We start from the raw sequence: 26,065 nt of genomic DNA, 5'->3' as shown, positions 1-26,065 counted from the left end.
CCCCCCCCCCAAAAAAGCCCCCCCCGAACTCCCGACCCCCCCGTCTCTTGACTGCCCCCTCCAAAATCTCCCTGCCCCTTCTCCTGCCCCCTGGCCCCCTTACCCTGCCGCTCAGAACATGGTGTTGGGCTCTGTGCGGAGCCGGACACGTGGCTGCGCTCCCCAGCGCAACACACAACCCAGTCCCACCCTACCCAGTGCTGCCGGAGCGGGGCACTGGGCTGCAGGGGAGGAGGAGCTGCTGAGGCCCAATGCAAACGGCCCGGCAGGCCGGCCAGCTCAGAACGCGGGGGGGAGGAGCTCTACAGCTGCTCCCGAGTCCAGCCCGGCAAGCTGCGGGGGAAGGGCTCTGGCTGCCAGAGCCCCATGCGAGCGGCTGACTTTCCTGCAGCCCTCCCAGCCGCGCCTCGCTCTGCATGGGGGGGAAATCTCAGACATTTTTAGTGATTTACAAATTCCCCCCCGGATGCTATTTTTAACACAAAAAGGAGGACATGTCCGGGTAAATCCGGACGAATGGTAACCCTACAGCTGTGGCAAAATAATCAGCAGTTACAAGCCTGGAGGTGTGGCTGGGCCCAGGGGTGCTGGATCAATTTGCATAGTGGGGGGTGCTCAGAGCCACTGAACCAAACTGTAAACCTTCTATCTGATGGAAACCACTTCAAGCCAGGGGGTGTGGCAGCACCCCTACTTCCAGCACCTGTGGCTGGGGAAAGAGAGGGCCCCTCTCCCCTTGCAAACTTTGGCAAGTAGTGATCTGTGTAGAGCCAGCAGGAAGGAACAAACACTAGAAGCCCCTGGGTTCTCTGAGGAACCGTGTCAGACTGAACAGCCATGAGCAGATCTTAAACCACCATGGCACCCCCAACCAGCAGACAGTGTTACTGCGTGACACCCCCTTGCCTGCCACGGTTCATCTCCTCCCTTCTGAGTGATTAATTCCCATTTGGATTTACTATCTGCGGGTGGACCTGGACCTCAGAGCACCATGCAATGCTGGCACCTTCCTGCCCACAGAGAGACGTTGTTATAGGGGATGGTGGGAGACGGGACTTGGACAAGTAGGAACAGCTTGTCATAAAAGACCCCAAAATGATCCTTCGCCATGCTGCTGGGTCACCCCAGAGTGAGAATTCCAGGGGCCCCCAGGGGTCCCTCTGCAGCCTTCTGGCTCCCTTTTGGTGGGATGGGCTTTTTGGCATTGGTTTGGGTTTTGGAGCTCCTGGGTTTGGCTGGGTGATCTGTGGCCTCCAGTGCTGAGGTGAGTGTTGGCAGGTTTTCCCACAGTCACTGTCGGTCGCTGGCCATGCAGGAGCTCTCCAAGCGAGTCTCAGTCTAGCCGCCTTAAAGCAACACAACCAGAATTATGAGAGGGAAGGAAATTGCCTCCTGCCTCACAGTCTCAGCCCCTGACAGGGACAAGAGTTGCACCTGGATGCTGTACTGAGAGTGACTGGCCCCCTAAAAACACCTGCGAGAATGTGTTCCCACAGAAAGGGCCCTCAGACTGACGGCTTTCTGCCTGGTTTCTATATCTCACCAAGCCCCCACTGTGCTTCCAGCTGTGCAGGAGAACTGTGTACAGAATCCAGGCGAGAGACGGAAAAGGGGCTGGCAGCCATCAAAGTGCCATCCATGGTCATTCAGTCATGGGCATCCTCCCTCCACACACATGCACGCACACACACATTCCAGCCCTGCTATTTCTTAAACACTGTCCCCAGGCTGCTGGATAGTCAGTTTCCTTGTTCCTTCAGTCCTGGGCTTCCTCTCTGCACCCCCACACTGCTCCCCACAGTGCCCTCCCCCACCCCCAGTCTCCCCCTGCAGGGATTCCATGAGAACTGTTTCCATGGCCATTCAGTCCTCTCACACACTGCTGCCCCCAAAGACTCTCCCTCCCTTTTCCTGGGATAAGAGGCTTTGCCATTGTGTTTCTGCCGGCTGATTGCCCAGGTCTCTTCCTGCCACTCATATTGCTGATGCTCAGCAAGCACACCGATCGAGGCTGCACGGAGGTTTATTCTAGCGCTAGGGAGAGCAGGGTCCCTTTCGGAGAGCGCTTTGCTTCTCTGTCTTTTGCCTTCTAGGATTTGGTACCTTTGGTCTTCTCTCCGTATTTCTGCTCCAAAGCTTTTTGCAGGTTAAGGTTTAGGGCATTTTTCTGGTGCCATCGTCCTATAAAGAAGACAAACCACAGTTCGATCGCTGCTTCACTCCTAATGATACCGTGTGGGTAAGAACCAGCCTTAATGATTTCCACCTGCTGTGGCAGTGCTCTGCCCTAGCTCAATGGCTCTTCTCCTGTGATAATGCCCATCTGTAACCCATCACCTCCCTTTCTGAGTCCGTGCCCAGCTCTGAAGTGCATCAGTTGCTTGCTCATGACCAAAGTCTTACCTAGGTCATCGGTTTTCCTTCCATGCCAGTGCTTGGGGTCTCTGACTGCCCTTTGAATCACATCTGGGGTATAGGAATCCTTCATCAGGCTCTTACTCTCTATTGGGCCACCTGCAAGAAACCGACCATGCGGGAATTTACCACCATGAGCCCCTCTGCTGCTGGCACAAGTGATGTACACCCGCGGCCAAAAGGGAGAGAGAGAAGGGATACACCACTGACATTAGCACCTTCATTCAGATTTGACTCTGATGGGGTCTGTGGTATGGCTCTGTGACTGCTTGGACTCTGTCCAGTGCATTCTTGCACTTTGTCTGTTAGTACTTCCTGCCCATAGGTAGAGCAGGCCCATGGTGGAGCATCATTTTTAGTCATGTCCCAAGGTCTACTTTTCCCTCAAGCACTTATGTGCAGTCTCCCCTCCTGCTCCCAATATCTCAGTGTAACTCACAAAGCCACCATCTTAAATCCCTCCTTCAAACCTGTGGGCCCTCCAGATCACTCCCATTCGGCCCTGGCGAGGCAATGGTGAGTTGTGACTTCTCTCAGTCCCTTCTAGCCTTGCTCAGCTCTTCTTGGTTTCATTATTACCTCCTCCTCCCAAGCCACCCAGACCTGCTTTTGGCTGTCATCCACTGGTCGATGCCAAGTCTGAGCTTCCTGAGGGAGGACCAGTCTTCATTTTACCTGACTACACAAAGGTCCCAATTCTTGACTGAGGTTCCTACATGCTACCATCGGGCACACTGCATAATAATCATAATCCGGCTCGTGAGGCATTGGGTGCATGCACAAAAGGCACTCTGATACCATGTTGATGAGAGCAGTACATCTATTTGATCAGATAGAGCAAGGGGTGGGCAAACTTTTTGGCCCAAGGGCCACATCTGGGTATGGAAATTGTATGGCGGGCCATGAATGCTCATAAAATTGGGGTTGCAGTGTGGGAGGGGGCGAGAGCTCCGGCTGGGGGTGCGGGCTCTGGGTTGGGGCAGGGGATGAGGGGTTGGAGGTGCAGGAAGGTGCTCCGTGCTGGGACCGAAGGGTTTGGAGGGCAGGAGGGGGATCAGAGCTGGGGCGGCATGTTGGGGTGCGGGAGGAGGTCAGGGGTGCAGGCTCCGGGCGGTGCTTACCTCAAGCAGCTCCCAGAACCAGCAGCATGGTTCCCTCCTCCGGCTCCAACGCGGCAGCGCAGCCAGGCAGTGCGTGGTGCCCTTTCACTTGGGGTGGGGGCAGTGTGCGTAGCCCCCTGGCTGCCCCTACACATAGGAGCCAGGGGAGGGGCGACAGACATGCCGCTGCTTCCAGGAGTTGCGCAGAGCAGGGCAAGCTTCCGACCCTGCTCCCTGGCGGGAGCTCAAGGGTCAGATTAAAATGTTTGGAGGGCCGAATGCGCCCCCCCGGGCCGTAGTTTGCTCACCCATGAGATAGAGAGATCACTGAAGACTCTGGAGGCACAGAGACTTGGGGGAGAGGCTTCAGAACAGCATGTCTGAGAAGGCCTCAAAGAGGAACAAGCATGTGATCTGACCTGGAGCTATTAACATGGGACATTTGATTGCAAAAGCTACCACCCAGGCAGCTCTCGAGTGGCGGGGAAATGGGTCGTGCTGGACTCTCGCTGTTGCTGGTTGGAAAGAAGGAAGAGAGGAAGATAAGGAAAAGGAGGAATGGGTAAAAAGGGGACCCATAGCCATCCCTTCTTTCCCCCTGTATCCTGCTACTGGAGTGTTCTGAACAAGAGGGGAGAGAGGAGGAGGAGGAGAAGGGGGAGGGAGAGGTATAGTTAAAGAGACACAAAGACCAGTGTACGAGCCCTGGGGCAATGCAAATAGTAGAGGGAAATCTCAGGGTAGAAATGGAGGGCCCCTCACCTTGGAAGATGTTTGACCTCAGGTTGTAACCCAGTTCATAATAATCAGCAAAGGATGTGGTGGCCATGGGATTCTCTGGTGTCTTAGGGGCCCGGTTGCTGAGTCGTTTCTGCCCCTCGATCAGTCCAGCCTCACACAGAGCACGACGCGCCTGGCAAGCACAAACATCATGGACTCAGTCTTGACCCACAAACCCCAAGAGCACCCGACTCCCTGGAGGCACCTCCGGCCCTAAGTGCAGGCCCTAGATGTATCCTGATCCCCAGGGGCAAGCGCTGTTCTTGAGTGTACCTCTCTCACCAGCATGTACTCCTGATCTCTGGGTGCACCCTGAATACATAGGCTAATTCAGACCTAGTATAAATGGGTGCGGTTTAGCTGAAATCAATGGAGTGTCATCTTCTTACAACAGGTCTGAATTTGGCCCAGGGGTGGGTGCTGTGACACCCCCCACCCCCAGCCTCACACCCTCTAATGCTATTGATGTCTCTAATTGGCCTTCACCCTCTGTTTCTTCATCATGAGTGCAAGGAGGGAGAGGGAAAGAGAATGCTGAGATAAGTCAGGATGGGGAGACAACGAGAGAACACAAGAAATTGTTGAAGATCTGGTGCCTCTGGGTATGGAATTTGTCACTGGACCTGCCCCCCAGTTGCAAAGCCAAAATGCCTCCCCCTAAAACACCCTCCTCCAGGTGCTGTACTTCCAATCACTCCCCCCCAAAGTATCCTTCCCACTCCTCATGTGTCAGTGTCACCACTTCTTCCACAACCTGCTCCTCGGTGACGAGCTCATCCACGATGCTGCTCCCGAACTTGTGTTTGATGTTAATTGGGATTATGCTGCTTTTCTTCTCCTGAAAGAGCTTCCCCTCTGCTTTCACGTCTTGCCCTATTGATGCTAAGGATTCCTTTGCACTTAAGCCATTCCGGAATTCCCTCGCTTCCTTGTGGCTGGTCTTGGTGGTCTTTCGGGGAGATCCAGGCATCCTGGGCCCCAGCGGTCGATGTTGCCCTGCTACTGGTTCTTTGCCATCTGAGTAGGCTTGGACACTTTCTGCCTCCTTCTGGGTAGACTTTGCAAGATGTAGGAGACTTCCTGTCCTCCCTCTTTGATGTTGCCCTACTGCTGGTTCCTTGGCACCTGAGACATCCCGGCCTTCTTCTCCTTCTTCTCTGGTGAGATGACGCCATGCAGAAGGAGTTTTGGCCCGGAGACTCTGTTTACTATAGCTTCTGGTGTGTAGATGCTGTGCAGAGGGGGATGCCTGGGATTTGACTTGAGGAGAACTCATGGGTGTTCTGCTATCTGTAGGGTTCTTGGAGATCTTCCAGGAGGTTCTACTGGAACTTTTCAAGGAGGTTCTCTTGCTGCTGGCCCGTGCCCCAGCCAGGATGCGCTCCTTGTTGCCATCTCCAGGTTCCACTTAAAGATAGAAGGAAAAGCTCAACGAATTTGCCATCATTTTGATAGAGGAGTGTGGCAATAAATGATCTTGCACTGCAGAGCATCATGGTTACACCAAAATGTACAGTGTACATAATCTACTCCCCCTGAGCTGGGTGAAGGCTGTGCGAGGAGCTCGGGTATGCCTGTGGCACATATATGTGGTCACGTGTCCAGAAGCACACATACACACAAAGGTGAGCTAGTCAGCCTGTGCCCTCAAACCCAGGTTTGAACTTTCTCACACCTCAGCAGGCATACGTCCTGTCACACGTGCACATCTGTTGCCTTTAATCGTCATGCACCCACATGAATGCCTTCTTGCATACACACACACACACATTCCTAAGCAGTGCAGGCATGCCCATGAGAACTCATTCCCATAGGTGTATGTAGCTAATCAGTTCACAAACCCAAGTGTATCATCCACTCAGACACATTCATATCCAATCAGGACACATTCATGCAAACAAGCAATCCCACAGGAACCCTGGTGGGGTGTAAAGGGTGGAGGAAAACCCCCATGGAATGTGGGAGCTACGTCACACGTCTGAGTGCAAAGTGAGGGCTAGTGAACAAAGCAGCTGTTCCACTGTGTCTCTTACCTGATGGGTCGTGGGCTAGCACAGACTCATGTTTCGCTGCAGCAGGTGTAAGGGAGGCTGAGGTCATAGGCACCTCCTTGAAAGAGCAACAAAGGCTGTGTTAGGTAGGCATTGAGCAGGAGCCAAGAATTTGGGTTAGGCTGGTTGTTTGTCAGAAGTAAGACACGGCCCAACCAAATAGAGGGGGTGCCACACCAGGTTAACATAGAATTTGCTGCACCGGATCAGTCTAGGAATTACCACGCCAGAGCAGCCGATTGGTTCATCAAATCCATAATCCTCTCTTACAAAAAAACGATACAGTGTTCTACAGGACTGGTCCAAAAGGCTACAGCCTGTAATGGTGTATAATCAATGTCTGCAGAATGCCATTTGCCATAGGCAGAGGGCATTAAAAACATTATGATTTGGTATGTATATTACAGTGGCTCCTAGAGGGCTCAGCCAAGATCAGGACCCCGTTGTGCCAGGTGCTGTACAAACACAGTGAGAGGCTGTCCCTGCCCCAAAGGGCTTAAGGTCTAAACACACAAGACAAAGGTGGGGAGGGGATGTGCATAGCACTGACCTGTGCAGTGATCATTTTATGCTTTGCTTTGACTACCCTCACCCAAGCCACGATAACTGCAAATGCTATTTGTCAACAAATTAGCCAGCCCTTTTGTTAAAAAAAACAGCTACTGTATTTTACTCTGTGCCCTTCGATGGCAGCAGACTCCCCAGACTGACTGCATTCTGTGGGGAAGGAGCTGTCATATGCAAATCCCACCCACACCTCTAACCTTTGTCCTTGCTCTTCTCTGCCCCCTATTCATCTTACCCGTTGGCTGGCCAAACCCGAATGCAGGGCTCCCAAGGCCCTGTTCCAACAGTCCAATTGACTTTCTGGCCATTAGATCAGGCCCTGAGTGAGGGCACGTGATTGCTCCATGGGACAGAATTACGTTCTTTTTCTGTATTATTTTCAATCTCTTTTAAGAGCATTTTAATTGTATTTTTATCAGATTGCAGGACTCGATGTTAACTAAATGGATCTCCCCCACTTAGCTCCTATGTTAACTTCTGCCTCCCACCTAGAGCTGAATCAAGTTACCACCATTATTGTTATGTCCATGGGAAGAGGGCAGACCTGCAAGTCTTCCATTTGTGGGTCACCCTTTGACTCAGAAGGCTTGGGGTATTGCCTCCACTGCTTTCCTTGTACCGCAAAGCACATTCCTTAGTAACTCTGATTACTCCAGCTTCCGGCGAGCTGAGTGACTTTAAAGTTCACATGCAGATCCTCTTTTCTGGGATTTGAACTAATTACCTATTATAATTCGTATTTAGTATTTTTCTTACAGCAGTGCCTAGAGGCTCTGACTGAACTCGAGGCCCCATTCAAACATTGATAGCTCTTAAGGCCACAAGGGGCCGTTCAATCATCTAGCCTGACCTCCGAGATAGCACAAGCCACAGAATTTCATCCAGAGTCTCCTAGATTGAGCCCACTGTGCTAGGCACTGTACATGAACATAAGAACAGTCATACTTGGTCAGACCAAAGGTCCATCCAGCCCAGTATCCTGCCTGCCGACAGTGGCCAATGCCAGGTGCCCCAGAGGGAGTGAACCTAACAGGTAATGATCAAGTGATCTCTCTCCTGCCATCCATCTCCACCCTCTGACAAATAGAGGCTAGGGACACCATTCCTTACTCACATGCACATGTTATAAAAAAAAAACAACTCCTGACCACAGAGCTATAAAATGACCAAACTTTTATCTCTGCCTTTTTCTGAAGATGCCACATAAATTATTAGCATAATTCCTCGGGTATTTTCACCGTGTTCATACTCTCCTGCCATTCTGACTCCCACTGACCAAGGAGAAATAAGGGACTTGTCCCAATGGAGCTAAAGACTAACCTTTTCAGGCTGCTGAAGGTATTGCTGTGCCATTCTCACAAGGTCTCTGGCTGGGAAAAGCACTATTATTATTATAGATGAACTATACACCTGCCAGAAGTGGCCTGGTATCGCCTGCCAAATGGGGCTCAGGATCAGCTGCCAGAGGTGGCCAAGAATAGCCCCACACGCCTGCCACATGTGGTCTGGACTGGCATCAAAAAGACAGTGCGATCAGTGTGCTGCCTCAGGCCTGAAAAGCAATGTGGCAATACATATGAAATGTTGTCTTTGATTGGCTCATCCTTTTTTTGTTTGTGTGTCTGTCTGAGTTTCAATGTCTCTGAAGCGGGGTGGGGGTGGGGGGGCACTGAGTTTCCAGAATGAGGCTCAGAGGTGAAGCCTTTCTTATAAATGTCTCTCTCACCTGTTCCATGGTCTCAGTTGAGATGACAAAGTGATTCGTCTAACCAGGCAGGTCCTGCTGAAGTCCAGAAGTGCAGGCAAAGAGGTGGAACTAAGAGTAAGCATCAGGGATGGTTGCTAGGGAACAACCCTCCCCATCTATGAGCTGTAGTTACTATGGGAACCAAAATAAACAAGGCACAGTTCGGTTTGATCTTTGGGGAAAAAAGCTCATGTCTCAGAAAGAGCACAGGCCCAACAGTTTTCAGCACGTGTGTGGGGATCCTTAGTGGCTCACATAATAAAATAATAATTAATAGGACTTAGCACTTCTACTTCATTTTCCACCCAAGCATCTCCAGATGGTGTTAACCATGCCTCATACACTCCCCAGGAGGGAGGTGTCATTACCCCCCTTTTACAGAATAGGAAAGAGAGGTTAAGTGATTTGACCAAGGTCACACAGTGAGTCTATGGCAAAGCCAGGATTAGAACCTACCATGTTTGATGTCCAGCCCTGTGCTTTCTCCACAAGGCTGTGCTCCCCATTTCTTTGGGGGAGTTGGTAACTTGGCTTCAGTAGTTCCTAACCCAGCTGGGAACCTCTCATGGGACAGCATAACTTTCCCCCGTGGAACGTGGCTGTTCTTCCTTTAGCCGCACATTGTAACATCACAGAATGATGAGGTCCCACAGTCAGTGGGGAGGATTAGAGGCACATACAGACACGTAATCGGAAGGCAGAGATTTTATTCAGTGGTGCGATTAAAAAAGAAAGATAGACCAAAAACCTACTAATTGTTCTTACAAAACTGGATTAACTATAACAGAGAGAAAATTTATTACATTCATTCCCCTCGTTTCCAGCTCCCTTGAATGAAGAGAGTTGACAAACCCCACTCTCAATGAATGCTCAAGGACTGCATTGCAACCTCTCCCCCTTTATGCCTTGTTGCGCTTCCACTCAGAGAGCTTGTGCTCTGGCGGGGCCCGGCGGAACCACTCTGACCAGGATCCATCATAGATGGCCACATCTGGCTTGCCACAGAGGTACGCCGCCAGGGCAATGTGGCACGCCGTGACCCCCTTACGGCACGTGGCAATGAGTGGCTGCGAGAGGTCCACCTTCTTCTCCTGGAACATACTCCGAATCTCCTCTGGGCTCTTCTCAAAGCCGGCTTCAGTGAGGAATTTAAAGAAGGGCATGTTCAGCGAGCCGGGGATGTGACCTGGTTCAAGCCCTAAAACACCCCCAGGGAGAGAGAAAAGGACGTGTGAGGAGAGCATTCAAAAGACATCCACATAACATGGCACGCTCATAGCCTATAAATCCCTTCAAGGGACTACTTCACTTCTGAGATGACATTGTGGGTACAGAGTGACAAGCTACAAGTTACAGAAGTAAAAGCCTTGGCTAAGACGCTACGGTCCAGATCCTCAAAGGTATTTGAGTGCATTGATTTCAAGGGGAGTTAGGCACCTAAGTTCCTTTGAGGATTTGGGCCTAAGATTCTTCATGGCCAGAGGTACCATCACTGCTGAAATTCAAGAGCAGGCTAGAGCAGATATTCATGGCCTGGTGTAAAGAGAAACCCAACAAAATATGTAAGAAAGGATCAGATTGGAAGATCCAGTGGCCTCTACCATTGCCTATATGGGCTAAATTCACTAGAGTTGCATGTGCTTATGTCAGTGGTGAATTTGACTCCCAGAGTTTATGAAATTATTTCTGCTGCCAGCAATGTTGGGTGGGGGTGATGCGAACAGTCAGAAGCCAGAAATATCATGAAAAGTGTGCTGAGCCCAGCATTTGGGTGTGTCGCTCACAGATGGTCTTCTAGAGAAGAGAGTTGTCAGGTCTGGAGCATTTAGGGTCACCATTGGCTAGTCATTTACAGCAGGGCCAAGTGCGGGTAAAACATCACCACTAGTATGAGTGGAGAATTTAGATTTTTGTCACATTTTAAATCTACTCTGCATTGGTGTCAATGAAGGTCAGACTTTCTGCTGGTGTAAGTTACTTCAAGGAAGTTCTGCTAATTTGTGCCAGCTGAGAATGTGACCCCAGGGTAAGGCCGTTCTTGTGAGAGAGGCTTCAAAAATGGTGAATGAGATTTTAAATGCCTCACTGAAACACGCAGCAAACTCCATTACGGGCCTGATCCAAACCCACTGAAGTCAATGGGAGTCTTTCCATTGATTTTAATGGGCTTTGGCTCATGCCCTACAAGAGAAGGAGACTTTAAACACTGGCTTGAAATTAGTCTCCAGTTAGTGAGACAGGTTTGAATCTCCAAAGAGCCTGGAAGAGACATGTTGTGGGACAATCAGATAATAATCTACGTCTTAAAGTCAGGTCACTACCAGTCCCAAATTCAGCGGGATGGTCCTGATGGTCATAGATTTGTCCCCCATCCCACAGAGTCACCTATTAATTTCAGGCCTCACAATGCCATGACCTTGCAACATAACTCAGCATCACAATGTTGTGTCTCTATGTGATGATGTTGCAGTTTCATCACTCATGGATGCAGCATCACAATGTGACGTTGCAAAGACTGTGGCATGTTATTTTGTCCCACAGGTAAAGCTAGAGGGTTGGGAGGCAGAATCTGTGACAGTGCTAGGTCCCTTTGGAAGGCTGCTCTGTGATTGTGTGATCACCCACTATTCCAGACGGACATTATTCGTCTCATTTGCTTCTTGATTTGTCTCCTCTGAGCGCCTTAGAAACTGGCTCCAGCTCCCAGCAGTATCCACACACTTCCCTTGAAAACAGGCTGAGCATTGGCTGGCAAATGCTGAGCTGAGAACAATTTGCACTCCTGGCTTTTTTTTTAATTAAGAAATATATATTGATTTGAACTGCTGTTTCAGTCCTTGGGTGTTTCCTGACCCAAGCCCACAGGTGGCCTACATCTAGAGATTTGATTTATTTTGATTTATGTTTTTAATTATTAACAGCGTGTCCATCAGAGCAGTCTCAGTGTGCGTTCACACCTAGCAAAAACAATACAAAGTGAGTTAATCAAATATTGTCTGAAAACAGATGCTCAATCCTCAAGCTGCTAAATAGCATAGAAATGTCCTCTGAGTCCCATCCCTCTCTCCTCCCTGGGTCTTTCAGGGTGAGCAGAAAGCAGTATATGGAGCGCAAGGAGCAATGAAATTCTGGAGAATGGGAGGGGCAGGGAAGCAGAGGAGGCAGAGAATACAGGGGATGGGGTTGAAGAGTAGCAGGAGAAAAGAAAAGCGGAAGGATGACAGGGATCTGCATGGGCAAGGGGAGGCTAAGTCTCTCCAAACAGCCAAGCCGTGGCCCTGCCCACGCTCCGCCCTGAGGCCCACCTCCCACGTCCCACTCGTTCCCTGCCCACGCTGCTTCTCTTCCTACCCTCATTCTGCCTCTCCTCCGAAGCCGGTGGGGGCTTGGGCCGGCCGGCGGCTGGGGACTTGGAGTGGCTGGGGCAGGCAGGCTGGGTTTGGGGCAGCTCAACTGGGATCCTCTGGCCACAGTGGGGCTCCTCTGGCTCCGGGGGTCGAGGGGGGGGACGTGGATGAGGGGTGGAGTAAGAGGGGGGCCTCAAGCAGAAGGGGCGGCACAGGGGATAGCCTCCTTAAAGGGGGGGGGGGGGTTCACGTGCTCTCCATGGGGATCTGGGCAATAGTTCCTAACAAACAATTAATTTGGAAAGTTGACCCTCTTTTTCTGTTGTCTGCCAAGAAACAGAGAGAGTCTCAAGTGTATTTATTCATGAGTTCTTAAGCAAATAATTCTTGCTGATCAGGTGGTTTGTGCCAAATATTTTAAATGTGACATTGCTTGTAAATTAGTTATTAATTATTATGATTGTTTATTTGATTTATGGTAGCACTGGGAGCCCCCACCCAAGATCAGAGCCCCATCGTGCTAGATGCTGTTTCAAAACACATAGAGAAGGACAGTTCCTGCCCCAAGGAGCTTACAGTCTAACAAACAAAAGGTGGGAGAAAGGAGAGAATTATCCCCATTTTACAGATGGGGCCTTGAGGCACAGAGAGGTGAAGTGACTTAAGGAAGTCAATAGCGGAGCCAGTAATGGAACCTCGGTCTCCTAAGGACCAGGCCACTTCTTCTCTAAGCCACATGCCCTTGTTTCAGTTCCTGATTGGATGACTGTCACAGAGTGACTAGTCCCTGTAAGGGCAAATGAGCAACAACTGTGCCATAATTAATTATCTGCTTCCCAACCTGAGGGGGTGGGACTAAAGGGTCAGGTGATACTTTAATGATCACGTGGGCCTTATAAAAGGACTGAGAGCGCTCACTCTGCTGGTGGAAACACAGGGAGTGGGCAGGTTCCTATGGAAGGCCGCAAGCCAGGGTCTATAGAGTTCAGGGAACCCCGTGCCCTATATCAGAATAGGGAAGGCTGCAAGGAACAGAGCCCAGAAGGGGCTGAAAATAGTATTTCGGGGGAACCAGCCTGAGGGTGGAGGGCCCTATGCCAGAGCCATAAACACTGGCACAGATAGCCCAAAAAGAGGTTGGGAACAGAGTCCAGAGGCTGGGCTGAAGGGAAGAAAAGCTTTTTTATTTGTTGGGCCTTTTAGCTGGTCTTTTGCTCCCCTGTCTGTGATTTGGACAGAGGGCTATGCCATATCTCCAGCATAGACTGGTGTGTGGAGAACTGAGGAAATCCACCCTAGGGAAGGAAACTGAGGCAGGGTGTGCTGGCAGTGCCACACTTTGGCACTATGGGGTAGCTACGCCCTATGGCAATGACCTGTGTAATCAGCCAACAACAGCATAGATTTCAGATTGCACAGTTGAATGTAAGTTCTGTATTTTACGATATGCAGTTTGCACTCTGGGTGTTAACTGATTTGAAAACAGCTTTTAGCAACTTATCGATTATGCTGTGCTGTGGGTGTGTATATGTGCCTGGAAGGCTCCTCTGCTGGAATACTTGCAGAAAACAAACACAAAAGGGGGACCAACCCGCTCCCAGGGAACTAATTCAAAACTCGGAATGAATAGTCACTGAAATGTTGGAGTTCTTACAGCATTTGCAGGCTGATGACAACTCCCTACTTCCACTCCAGGGGTCAGGGAGAAGGAATGTGGAATCCATCTGTCACCAGCGAGGAGCATTTTGTGTGCATTTCAGATTGAATTTCAACCTCCACTTACTGAACTCAGATGCAATCCCAGATCTTAAGACACTAAAAAAGGGAACTAACCACAAGCACATCTCATGATTTTTCACTGCTGTAACCCTTGTCATGCAGTACCTCCTCTTCCCCTCATCCCACCTTGTGTTGTCTCATTTAAATCCCAGTCCTGCAATTGGATCCACAGATGTGGAGCCCTGTGCCCCACCAAAGTCAATGGAGCTCTGGATGGGCTCAGGGGTCTGCCTGCATGGATCCGACTGGAGGATCAGGACCTTAGATTATAATCTTTTGGGGGCAGGCCCAGTGCTTAATTTGTAATGAAAGAGTGCTGGGGTTGAAGCAATTAGGTGCTGGAGCTCAAGCAATTTTTTTACTTTCATAAGTGAAGCAGCAAGCCCAGAGGTGCCGGGGCTATGAACTGCCAACCCCAGAGATGCAAACCTTGGCACAAGTTAAACTCTGGGCAGGCTCCTCTCTCACTTTCTAACTGTAAAACACCCTGCACACACGTCTGGCTCTCTAGAAATAAGAACAACAACAATCTTGGTGCACATGCACAATTTGACAGGCTTTCTTCAGAAATCAGAAGGCGGAGCAAAAAATCCTGGGATTTAAAGAGCTCTCATGATTTTTAAGTTATTCCTATGATTTTGGGGGTTGTTCTCGTGCTATGTGAATGCTTAGATTTGGCAATAAGAGTGTTTTCCTTCAACTTCAAATTGAGCAAAATTCCATTCCAGGCATGTTTCTATATAAACTCTCCCTAGACACACAGTCTCTCCCTCCTCCCACTGCGGCAGCTCCAGCTCTTTGTTCAGGCTGATAAAGTTACAGTTGGCAAACCATGCTGCTTGTCAGGGAAAGGGAGGGGAGGAGCCTCTGGGATAGGCTTTGGGACTCTCTCTCTCTCTTTAAAATGGTTGGGTTTATATGGTGAGGATCCAAAGGGCAAACAGCCAGTCAAGCAAGTTCTCTGTCGACTGGGAAATTGGATTTATCCCTCAAGGGAAAACAGATCTCTCATGTTACAAGGAAAAATGAGCTGTGCTTATAGCAGCTTGGGCATTTTTCTGGTGTGTACAAGGAAGGCAAAGTGCAAGCATGAAAACCAGTTATGTGTGCATCTGTTAACATTAGATAAGGAGGCCCTATTCTCCCACAACAGCAGTATGATTAACTCTGCAAGGGGGCAATAGGGCACAGGGGACAAACACCTCCAGACTTCAGGGAAGTTTGTGGCTGGATCTGAACTTCACAGCTGCTCATCTTTATAACAGGTCCAAAGAAAACCCTAGATCTGAACAGCCCTGAACTCGGAGTAGATTCTGATCTGTTTTCTGAAATTTGGGTGCCATTAGTGCAAGTGTCAGTGAGGAGAGGTCTGAGTTGCGAGCATGCATTACTGCAAGGTGTGTTTGTTAGCAGGGAGGAGGGGTAGTGCCTGAGCAAACATCCAGCTGTAGTTGAAAGAGACGCCAAGTGCTGCTCCTACCTTCGTTCCCTGGTTCTGGTTCTGTCCCCCGGTACCTCCCCTCAGACCTGGAATCCACCACCTGGAACCGCTTGGATTTCATGTTCTCTACCATGTCTGTATAGGTCTTCAGCAGGGACCTGTCCAAGGTGGCCTTAAACACTGCTGGCTCTGGCCGGCTGATCTCTGATGTCACAGGGTGACCCTCCTTCACCCAGTTCTTGAACCCACCGTTCAGCACGGAAACCGTTCTGTGCCCGAAGACTCGGAACATCCACCAGGCTCGGGGTGCATAGAAGCTCCCCAAGTCATCCCCATCATACACCACCACATGCGTGTCATTGCTGATCCCCAGGTGCCCAACGTAGTCGGCGAAGTGTGCCTCACTGGGCAGCATGAGCTCATAGGGCGACAACTTATCTTTACACTCCTCGATATCGAAAAATGAGGCGCCAGGTACATGCCTGTCTCGGAACTCCTGCTGTGCATCCCTCTCCCCAGGAGGGTACCAGGATGCATCTAGCACACGCAGGCTGGGCCCAATCCGTTTGGCCAGGACAGATTCTGAGAGCCACTTGGTGGAGACCAGAGCTCTGTACAGTACTTGCTGCACCATTGTGTCCAAGACTGTGTTTGTGCTGTGAACTGAGAGCTTAGCACTGTATGTGAATGCAGGAACTGTACCACCACAGGGGTGATATGGGGAGGAGCTAAAAGTCTACCGGAATCCCAGCTTCTGGTATCTGGTTCTCAGCCAATCAGCTGTCTGGATTGAGACAGCTCTAAAAACTCCACCCCCTCTTCTCCCTCCTCCTCCCCTGCACCCCTCCTCCCTTGCTAGCTGCTAGTCCCAGAACACTTTTGCAAGCAACTGGTGGATTTGTTCCTTATTCCTAATTTCTTATTTGTGGTACCAACTCCTTATTTAAAGGCCAAAATTATTTTTAAAACGTATCAATGTACGGTTAACGTTTTAGAAATGTTATCAAATTAACATGATGGAATGTGATAAACATTTAAATTAGTAATTGGTACTGGCTGTATATAACAAACATTTCAGATCACCGCAAAGTGACACGTCCCTGTGACCATCAAACTGCCATGAAGGAGCTGGGCCCTGAGATATGCCACTCGCCAAAATATGGGCAGCTGTGAAGTTCAGATTTCCCTAAGGTTGGGAGGTGATTGCCTCCTGTGCCCTAAATGGAGTGTGGCTTCAGCTTCCAGCTATTGGTTCTTGTTCTGCCTCTCTCTGCTAGATTAAAGAGCCTTTAGTACCTAATATTTTGTCCATGTGACGTAGAGCCCTGCACCTGACCCAAACCCGATGGGATCCGATGAAAAGTGTCAGGTTCGGATCAGGTCAGATTGGAAAACAACCCGACCCTCTTGGGCTTGGGTTGGGTCAGCTCCGCTCCTCATTTTCTGTCCCTGCCTGCCCCGCTCCTGCCAGTCACCACCACCTTGCTGCACTGTATCTGCTGCGGAGTGAGCGTGCCAAGCAGCCACAGGGCTCGTGTCGACCACGTGGACAGGTTACAGGAGGTGGCGCTGTCTCAGGTTCGAGGGGTTGGGGATGGGTTGGAAAATGACTTGACCCTCTTGGACTCAGAGTCCAAGTCCAGTCAGGCTTAAAACTTAGGCCTGTGCAGACCTCTAATGTGAAGGTATTTATACACCATAATCAAGTCATGTCTCAATCTTCTTTTTGATACACTAAACAGACTGAGCTCTCTAAATCTCTCATTGTAAGGCACACATCTCTTTTACCAACTCTATACTTCCGAAACAGGATATAACCAGTCATGTGAATTGTCCCACCAGGTTTCAGTAATGCCAATTATATACTTTTTTTCCTCATCATTGAGAATTTCTACTTCCTGTTACTCGTTACCCAGACTCCTAGCACTGATATATAAGCAATTGAAAAATGTCTTCTCTTTGCCACATCAGTCCAATTTTTTCACGATGTCAAGTCTGAACTTTTGTACTGCATTTGCCTCCTTAGCACCCTCCCCTTGCATTGGTAGTTTAATGGCCTCCTAGCTGCTCCAGTTCATCTGCATTCAAGGTTAGCTTCCTACCTGTGAGATGCAGCCCATCCTGATTGTATGGCCTCTCTCCCACTGAAAGGTTCAACAAATCCAACACCTTCAGCCTCACACCAACCGTGCAGCCAACAATTCACCTCCAGTATTTTCTGCCTTCTCTCACTCAAGGGACCAGTATGATCTCCAAGAAGATCACTTAAACTTTCCTTTTCTTCCACTCACTTCCAAGATGTCTAAGGTCTTCTATAATCTGGGTAGTTCTATGTGATGCTTGTCATGGGTTCCAATGTGTATCATCATCAGTTGCCAGACAACTTCATAAACCTGTCTAACTCTACAGTTACCTTCACTCCAGGGAGACAGCATACCGTCCTATTGTCCTTCTGCCCCTTGCTTAATTTCCTGTCTGCTCTTCTTAATATGGAGTCGCTGATGTTGATTATTTGCATTCTTAGGATGGCTGAAGAACCTCTCTTGGTAGCTGCTTATTTCATATGGTAAGGACACCCATCAGGTATGTCCCCTGTAGCTTTCTGTTCCATTCATCAGAGAAAAGGTTCTTCTATAGTAGATTTGCTACCTGAAAATATTTTGATACTCCTCATTGGGTTGAATGCCTCCTGACTCTCTTTCCTCTCTTGGTCACAGACTGCCTCTTTGGTTTCTACTTTCTCCAAGTCTCTTATCACTGATCACCTTGTGGTGTCTGTGACAATGATTTCCAAATCTGGTTGTCCAAGAAGTCTTCATTGCCTCGGATAAATCTATTGTGGCATCCAGCAAAGAGGAAAACATAGCACATCCAATGCAGGTCACAGCAGTTGTTCCCTCATCATCCCTATCTGCTACCTTATGTAAAGACATACCTAAAACTGGTTTCACAATCCCTCTGTAAACCCCCACTCAGATTTATCTGGTTTGTCACTCTTGTTCACCTGGCAACTGATATATATTAAGCCTCAGTGTTCAGCAACTTCCCTCGCAAACAGGGCAGGAATAACCACTCAGAGACGTCAAACACTAGTTCTGTTCAAAATCTAGCCACCAGGCCCTCACTCAGACACAAACAAGATCTGTCTCATCCAGGCAGTTCAGGGGCCCATAGCCCAGCCATACAACCCTGATTGAGAACAAACAAACAGATGGAACAAACACAGCACTCACCAAGTCCCTGTAGCTGCAAGCATAGGATCCACATATTCACCTTCTGAAACGGTCCGGTTTGCCATTCCTGTTCCCATTCCCTTCTAAAAGGTGTGTATGTGTTTGGGGGGTGGAGGAGAGGGCTGGTGATATGGGCCACAATTTTTCTCATAGAAAAAGTTTCAAGTCAGGGAGTTGCATGTCTCAAATCCATCAGACCAGTTTAACAGTTGAGAGATTGTGTCCCCTGGGGTGACCCACGATTTATTTTGTCAGGTACACCCTGTCAAAACCCAGCTCCTTTTTCAAACTCCACATAGAAAATATAAGTAAAGTGGAGATGTGACATTTTATTGCACAAGAACAAAGCTTCAGGTCAATGAATCACACACCCCAGCTTCTTCAGTCCGACGGTTGCTGGGACGTATCACTTGCGGTGCCCCAAAGATGTATTTTGTCATGTACAGCATGTCAAGCCCCAGCTCCTTATCCAAACTCCATGTAAAAAATGGAAATGGGATGGGAGCATGACATGTGGCAGCATACTGCTGAAGAAGAACACTTCAGGTCGGCAAGCAGCATGCTTCAGCTCCTTCAGAACAGTCTGACAGTCATAGAGACATGTCACTTGGGGTGACCCGAGACTTAGTTTGTCATGTGCAGTCAGTCAAATCCCAGCTCTTTATTCAAGCCCTATTTACAAGGTAGTAGTGGGGCAGGACCATGACATGTAGCAGCATAAGGTGCAGGAACTACACTTTGGGTCAGGCAGCAGCCTGTCCCAGCTCCTTCAGAACAGATTGTTGGTCACAGGCACATGTCACTTGAGGTGATTGGAGACTTAGTTTGTCACGTACAGTCAGTCAAATACCAGCCTATTTGCTTATGTAATTAATAATTAACTAATGTATCTTTATCACATTCCATCACAATTTGATGTCATTTCTAAACATTGACTCTTACCCTGATATATTTTAAATAATGTTGGCCTTTGAATAAGGAGCTGGGAACCATGAATAAGGAGCTGTACCACCAGTAAGGAACTGGGAATAAGGAACCGGGAATAAGGAACCATCTTCAGCCTCCTGTGGGACATAAATCTGAAACCCTGACAGTGTGGGAGGGAGGTAACAAGGTGAAACCAGACTCCAGAGTCATTGACAGCGCAGTCAGATGACTGGCTAAGTCGGTGTTAGGGCAAAGGGCAAATCTGAAAGAAAAAACTGTGAAGTGTTGTAGCCGTATTGGTCCCAGGATATTAGTACCTCACCCACCTTGTCATTCTATCTGTTATGGGACCCAGCTTCTGTTGGTGAGAGAGACAAGCTTTTGAGCTACTGGTACCAGAAGAACTCTGTGCTGCTGGAAAGCTTGTCTCTCTCTCCCACAGAAGCTGATCTCATAAAACAGTGGTTCTCAACCCAGGGTACGTGTACCCTGGAGGTATGCAGAGGTCTTCCCGGGGGTACATCAACTCATCTAGCTAGGTACCTACTTTTACAACAGGCTATACATAAAAAGCACTAGCAAAGTCAGTACAAACTATAATTTCATACAGACAATGACTTGTATATACTGCTCTATCTACTATACACTGAAATGTAAGTACAATATTTATATTCCAAATATTGATTTATTTTATAATTATATGGTAAAAATGAGAAAGTCAGCAAGTGACACTTTTGTATTTTTATATTTGTATTTTTATGTCTGATTTGTAATCAAGTAGTTTTTAAGAACATAAGAATGGCCCTATTGGGTCGGACCAAAGGTCCATCTAGCCTAGTATCCTGTCACCCAACAGTGGCCAGTGCCAGGTGCTTCAGAGGGAATGAACAGAACAGGAAATCATCGAGTGATCCATCCCGTTGCCCATTCCCAGCTACTGGCAAACAGTGAAGTGAGGTGTAACTTAGGGGTATGCAAGACAAATCAGACTCCTGACAGGGTTACAGTAGTCCTAGGGTGACCAGATGTCCCGATTTTATAGGGACAGTCCCGATTTTTGGGTCTTTTCCTTATATAGGCTCCTATTACCTCCCACCCCCTGTCCCGATTTTTCACACTTGCTGTCTGGTCACCCTAAGTAGTCCAGAAAGGTTGAGCGCCACTGCCATAAAAGATATTACCTCACCCATCTTGTCTCCCCACACAAGAAACTGTAAGGGGCTGTCCAGAAAGCTAGGACTGTGGGATCAGACAGGGTGATGGGCACAGTACAAGTGTAAGGGATGGGAGCTAAAGACCCGCTGGCATGTCACTACACAGCAAGCCCAGGAGACTCCCTCCAAATGAAGGAAACCGCTGGACACAAAGTCCTCCTGCTCTAGGAAGAATCCTGGTGATGGAGGAGCAGTTCCCAGGCCCACCCGCCTCAGAGAAACCCCTCAGTGCTAAATCCCCTGCGGGAAACGCCCCCAGGCAGGGCTACCCTAGCAGCGAGGGAGCGCTCCAGAGCGGGATTCCTGGCAAGCACACGGGGAGGGAAGGGGGCTGGAAGCCGGCTAAGGGGGGTGCAGAGGGAAGCGTGTGCGGCGCAGCTCGCTCCGGACCCCTGGGTGACTAAGCCCCAGTCCACACGTGCAGCGCGGGCGGGTGCAGTCCACACGTGCAGCGCCTCGCTCCCTTTGCATTCCACTCAAGGCACATTTATTGTCGTGACTCAGCAGCGACGGCAGCTCCCAGCGCCGCACCCTGGCGGCCAAAAGCCTGTTTGATTCATTTCCTTCTCGCCCTGCAGGCGGCTCGGACCATTATTGCAGGGGAGGGGGTGTGTGGAAACGCCCCCCTCCCCAGGAGAGTGCTGAGCGGGGCCACTCCCTCCGGCAAGCCCACCCGCTGGTGGCTGGGAGCCGAGCGGAGCTGCTGCGGGTTGACTCTGGGCTGGGAGGGCTGGTGCATGGGGTCCCATCTGCCCCCAGCTCTGCCCCGGCCTCCTAAAGGTTGGTTTGCCCGGGCAGCCCTTTCCCCCATTGGGCAGCCGGGTGGGAGGTGGCGCTTGTCTCCTCCCCGGAGCGAACGTATAGCGGGAGCGGAGGGGGTGGGAGCGCCGCGCATCGGGGGAGGTGCTCTGAAGCCGATGTCAGTCACAGCGCCGAGCAGCAGCCACCCAGGAGGGGCACGGAGGTATGGGCAATAGCCTGCTGGCCGGGAGTCACTCAGTCGAGGGCAGGAACTTCTGCGGGTTCGTGGGCTCAGCGGCCTCCAGGACTCCCTTGCGCCGCTCGTGGGCATGGAGTTGTTGCACCGATCCCCAGGCTCAGAGTTGGAAGGAGGCCGTGCCAGGGGCTTGTTGGCACGCTAGCATGCTTTCCACTGGAGCCCTGAGCGGAGACTGCCCCTTAAAATCTGATGGGGGGTATCCAGGGCAGTTAGTGCCTTGTAGGGGCTGGTCAGGCAGGGGAGTGGCCTTGAGTTGGCACCAGCCACTCCTGTCTGCTTCTGTGTAACACCTCTGGCAGTGGGAACCCAGGGTCCATACCGCCAGGGCAGGGGCAGGGGATGCTGCTGGATCAGCCAGGTCCTAGGGGACAACCCTCTCTCTGCCTGGAGTTCTCAGCCTGTCACGGAGGCAAGATTCTTCCCAAAGCTGTGCTTTCCTTTCATGCTCCTGTGGGACAGGGAGTTGTAGGAAAGTCACGGTGCTGGCAGAGTGTGTAGCAGCAAAACTTGGACCCAGGGAAATGAACAGCTTTTTGAATGGGGTGGTGGCAGTCCTTAATTCAGAGCTCCCTTTTGTGAGGTTCAGAGTGCTGGCTCTGATATATACAGCTTTCTAGCCCCAAGGGGCATAGGTGCCAGGGTGCCTCACACACAGGGTTCTCGCTTCCTGATTTTGAATTCAGGTTCCTGCCACATGCAGCTGACTCAGCTTGGTGTCAAGCAGGCTCGGCAGGTGTTCCTCTCCCTAGATTTCTCTCTGTGTCTTTAACTGGGCTCATTTCATGATCTCTGGACCACCAAACCGATTTCTACTGTAGCCCCAGTGGTGTTACAACAGAGCTGACTTTACCCCGGTGTGCACAAAGTGAAGCAGAGGTGGGGTTGTATTCTGTAACCTGGGGCCCAAGTTCTTTTCTTCTACTGTTCTTATTATTTGTATTACTGTAGTGCTCAGGAGCCCATTGTGCAAGGTGCTGTACACACAGAACAAAAGACAATTCCTCCCCCAAAGAGCTCTAATCTCTTTTTTCCCCAGTAGCTCACCCTAATATCTTCTGTCACTAATTCCTGACTTTTCCCCCCTTCAGGAAACCCCAGAGACTGTCTGAATCTGGCCAGGACTCAGGAGCAATGTCTCAACAGTTCCTTTATCGGGCACTGGTGTCAGCTAAGTGGCTCTCAGAAACCATCAAGTCCCCTCAGGCTGGGCAGGCTGTGAAGATCCTGGATGCATCCTGGTACCTCCCGAAGATGAAGCGTGACCCCCGGCATGAGTTTGAGGAGCGCCACATCCCTGGTGCTGCTTTCTTTGACATCGACCTATGCAGTGACCGCACGTCGCCATATGACCACATGCTGCCCAGTGCAGATGACTTTGCAGAGTATGTGGGCAAGCTGGGCGTGGGGAACGACTCCCACGTGGTCGTGTATGATGCCAGTGATCAGGGTCTCTTCTCTGCTCCCCGTGTCTGGTGGATGTTCCGGGCCTTTGGGCACCATGCCGTCTCCCTTCTGGACGGTGGGCTGAAGAACTGGCGGCGGGAGGGGTACCCACTGAGCTCTGGCAAGAACCGAGCAGTTCCTGTGGAGTTCCATGCCTCCCTGGACAAGTCCCTGGTGAAGACCCATGAGGACATAGAGGAGAACATAGAGTCACGTCGCTTTCAGCTTGTTGATGCTCGCCCTGCAGGGCGGTTCAGAGGGACGGAGGCAGAGCCCAGGGAAGGTAACGCCTCAGCTTAGCCATCACTGTAACAAACATGGGGTCCATTTAAGGCACAAACCCAGAAACATGACTCTCGTTCCCAGCTGAAGATTGAGGCTGGAAACTCACTTTTTCCAAAGATGAGTTTCAAGAAGAGGATGCTTGGCTGATATCTATCCCTCTTTGTGGTTGCTGTCTCTGCTTACCTATGTCTATTTGCCACTCCCACTGTTCTGTTCTCCGTATGCTGCTTGAAATGCTTGCTTAAAACACATTTGCCTTGGGGAAAGGCCTTATGACACCAAACACAAGATGTTTAGTAGTTCAGCATCTGTGCCAGCAGTAAGCCATGAGGACTTTAACCCTGGCAGTGAAGTTCTCCGTCTGACAGCCAGATTTACTGTAGATTATGATTTGTATTCTGGTATGTGCATAGAGGGCCCGATTCTGGTACGTGCTGTACAAACACACAGTAGGAGACAGCCTTGCCACAAAGCATTTACAGCCTATATGGTCAAGGCAGACAAATGGTGGGAGAAGGGAAGGATTATTATAGCTCTTCTCCTGCTGGGAATCTTAGGCACACAGAGATTATGATACACGTGTAAGGTCAAACAGGAAGTCTGTGGCAGAGGAAGGAATAGAAATAAGATTTGCTGAGTCCCATTCCTTGCCTTCACCCTAAAACCATCTCTCCTCTCAGCTGATTCACCTGTTGCCACAGCTGAGTCTCAAATCAGGCATATAGAAGGGGTGTTGCATACATTGTGACTAACACATGTGGCTGAAAGAAGGTGCTCCCATCCCCACCCCTAGCTGTTAGAGCTGCACTCCAGAAAGTGACTTTCCGTCCGTACAAGAAGTGAAGAAAGCTGTGTATTTTAGTATGAATGCGGAGTCACGTGGTTCAGAGGCAACAGTGCACTCAATCTTTCGGGGACCTGGGGAGGTGGAAGAGAAGGTAGCTCCCACACACCCCAGCCCTTTAATAATATTTAGTTTTGATACGATGCTTTGTGGTCAAACGTACAGACATTAACCCTCACATAACCTTGTGCAGTGGCCGTAGAGGGAGGGTTGCCGTGGCACGAGTATGTGTGGAGGGTAGTCAAGGAGGGGTTGTGTGGTGAAACCCTCTGTGATGTAAAGATTAACTCCTGTCTGCATTGGTCTCCTTCCTCTTCCTCCAGGAATTGAGCCTGGTCATATTCCTGGCTCCGTGAACATCCCCTTCTTGGATTTCCTCACAGAAGCTGGCTTTGAGAAGACCCCTGAGGCAATCCGCAGCTTATTCCAGGAGAAGAAAGTGGACCTCTCAAAGCCAGTGGTAGCCACATGTGGCTCAGGAGTCACTGCCTGCCACGTGACCCTGGGGGCGTACCTCTGTGGCAAGCCAGATGTGGCTGTCTACGATGGTGCCTGGGTGGAGTGGTACATGCGGGCGCGGCCTGGAGAGGTCATCTCTGAGGGCAAAGGCAAGACCCTCTGAAGCAATGCTTCAGCCCCTGCAGTGCAGACAAATTGCCTTGAAACAGGCTTTCAGAGATGGTCTTAGCCTTTCCTGTTTTAAAATCATGGTGGTATTGAGTGACGGTCTTGGGTGACAAATCTAAACACACATGGTTCTAGCCCCTTTCCCCTACTCCCCTCCCCCTTCTCACCCACAAACCCCACCCCTCACTTTTCTGGGCATGGAAGATGCCTTTTTACAGTATCTTATTGGGGTGGGGGGAAGCACTTGCCATGGGATGGTGGAATAATTGATTCAGGCTGGACTCATCAGCTGGGATGATCTCTCCTATTTGGACACTTAGGCCTAGTCTTCACTTACCGGCTGGTCCGGAGGCACGCCATCGATGTTCTGGGATCGATTTATCGCGTCTGGTTAAGATGCGATAAATCGATCCCGGATCGATCCCGGAAGTGCTCACAATCGACGCCGGTACTCCAGCTCGCCGAGAGGAGTACGCGGCGTCGACGGGGGGAGACTTCCGGCCGCGTCTGGACCGCGGTAAGTCCGGAGTAAGGTACTTCGAATTCAGCTACGTTATTAACGTAGCTGAATTTGCGTACCTTAGTCCGAAGTCCGGACTAAGTGTAGACCAGCCCTTAGTGAGGAAGATGAGTGGAGGAGCAGTTTAGGTTTCTCCTTATATTTGGACTCTGATTTGTTCTCAGCCAGTTTTGCATCCACTGTTGTTCCTGGGGAACTTGAAATCCTGTTTCTTTTCTTTTTTTTTTTTTTTTAAAGTATCCATTTTAAAGGTTACATAATAAAAACATTTAATGAGTTTAAAGGTTTTTCTCCTGAACTGAACCCGGGACAGTATAGCTGGGGTTTCTCATTCCCTGCTCACAGAGGCATCCACAGGGAGTGTTTAGTTAGCACAGCTACATGAATCCAGCATATGTCTACAGTGGAGCTGGAGGTGTAAAATCCAGCTCTGACAGACATACCTATACCAGCAGTGTAGCTGCGTTGGCGTGAGGAGCCATCCCAAGGACGTACCTGCAGTTTCAGACTGGATCATGATTGGGGCTGCTAGCCTGTCGTGCAGTTCATGCGGCTGCAGCTCCATTGCTGTTTTTAGTGTACTAACTTGATCACAGCTAGCGCATGTATGTCTATCCAGGTGGCAAATTACACTTCCAGTGTAGACATACCCTTATTCTTTATGAAGGAAGCTGTTCTGATGAAGTGAATGCAGTATTTGTTTCATTCTTGGTAGGTATATTTCAGTTTCCCTGGGAGAGCCCTG

General features: G+C 50.0%; 3 protein-coding genes across 4 annotated transcripts; 1 reads left to right on the top strand and 2 right to left on the bottom strand.

The window, feature by feature from the left end:
• Positions 1–2,034: 2,034 nt before the first annotated feature.
• On the bottom strand, positions 2,035–7,020 carry TEX33 (testis expressed 33). Its single transcript, XM_034757946.1, has 5 exons — positions 6,329–7,020; positions 5,050–5,702; positions 4,278–4,428; positions 2,404–2,514; positions 2,035–2,181 (listed from the first exon to the last, which is right to left on the bottom strand). Exons 1-5 carry the CDS (start codon positions 6,393–6,395, stop codon positions 2,090–2,092), a joined length of 1,074 nt encoding a protein of 357 aa, XP_034613837.1. The 5' UTR covers positions 6,396–7,020; the 3' UTR covers positions 2,035–2,089.
• A 2,329-nt stretch (positions 7,021–9,349) lies between these two features.
• On the bottom strand, positions 9,350–15,938 carry TST (thiosulfate sulfurtransferase). The gene is made up of 2 exons (XM_034777421.1): positions 15,267–15,938; positions 9,350–9,858 (listed from the first exon to the last, which is right to left on the bottom strand). The coding sequence occupies exons 1-2, from the start codon at positions 15,859–15,861 to the stop codon at positions 9,560–9,562; spliced, it is 894 nt and encodes a 297-aa protein (XP_034633312.1). The 5' UTR covers positions 15,862–15,938; the 3' UTR covers positions 9,350–9,559.
• A 5,489-nt stretch (positions 15,939–21,427) lies between these two features.
• MPST (mercaptopyruvate sulfurtransferase) lies at positions 21,428–25,115 on the top strand. Of its 2 annotated transcripts, none has more exons than XM_034777409.1 (3): positions 21,428–21,565; positions 22,690–23,327; positions 24,497–25,115. In XM_034777409.1, the coding sequence occupies exons 1-3, from the start codon at positions 21,519–21,521 to the stop codon at positions 24,793–24,795; spliced, it is 984 nt and encodes a 327-aa protein (XP_034633300.1). In that variant the 5' UTR covers positions 21,428–21,518; the 3' UTR covers positions 24,796–25,115. The 2 variants fall into 2 exon arrangements, with proteins under 2 accessions (XP_034633300.1, XP_034633289.1); XM_034777398.1 differs by lacking the exon at positions 21,428–21,565 and adding an exon at positions 21,568–21,623.
• The last annotated feature ends 950 nt before the right edge of the window (positions 25,116–26,065 follow it).

The sequence above is a fragment of the Trachemys scripta genome, chromosome 1, assembly GCF_013100865.1.
Source record: "Trachemys scripta elegans isolate TJP31775 chromosome 1, CAS_Tse_1.0, whole genome shotgun sequence".
In the NCBI taxonomy this organism is placed as follows: Eukaryota; Metazoa; Chordata; order Testudines; family Emydidae; genus Trachemys; species Trachemys scripta.
The sequence above is the reverse complement of the archived record's forward strand: the minus strand, read 5'-3'. Positions and strand labels throughout refer to the sequence as shown.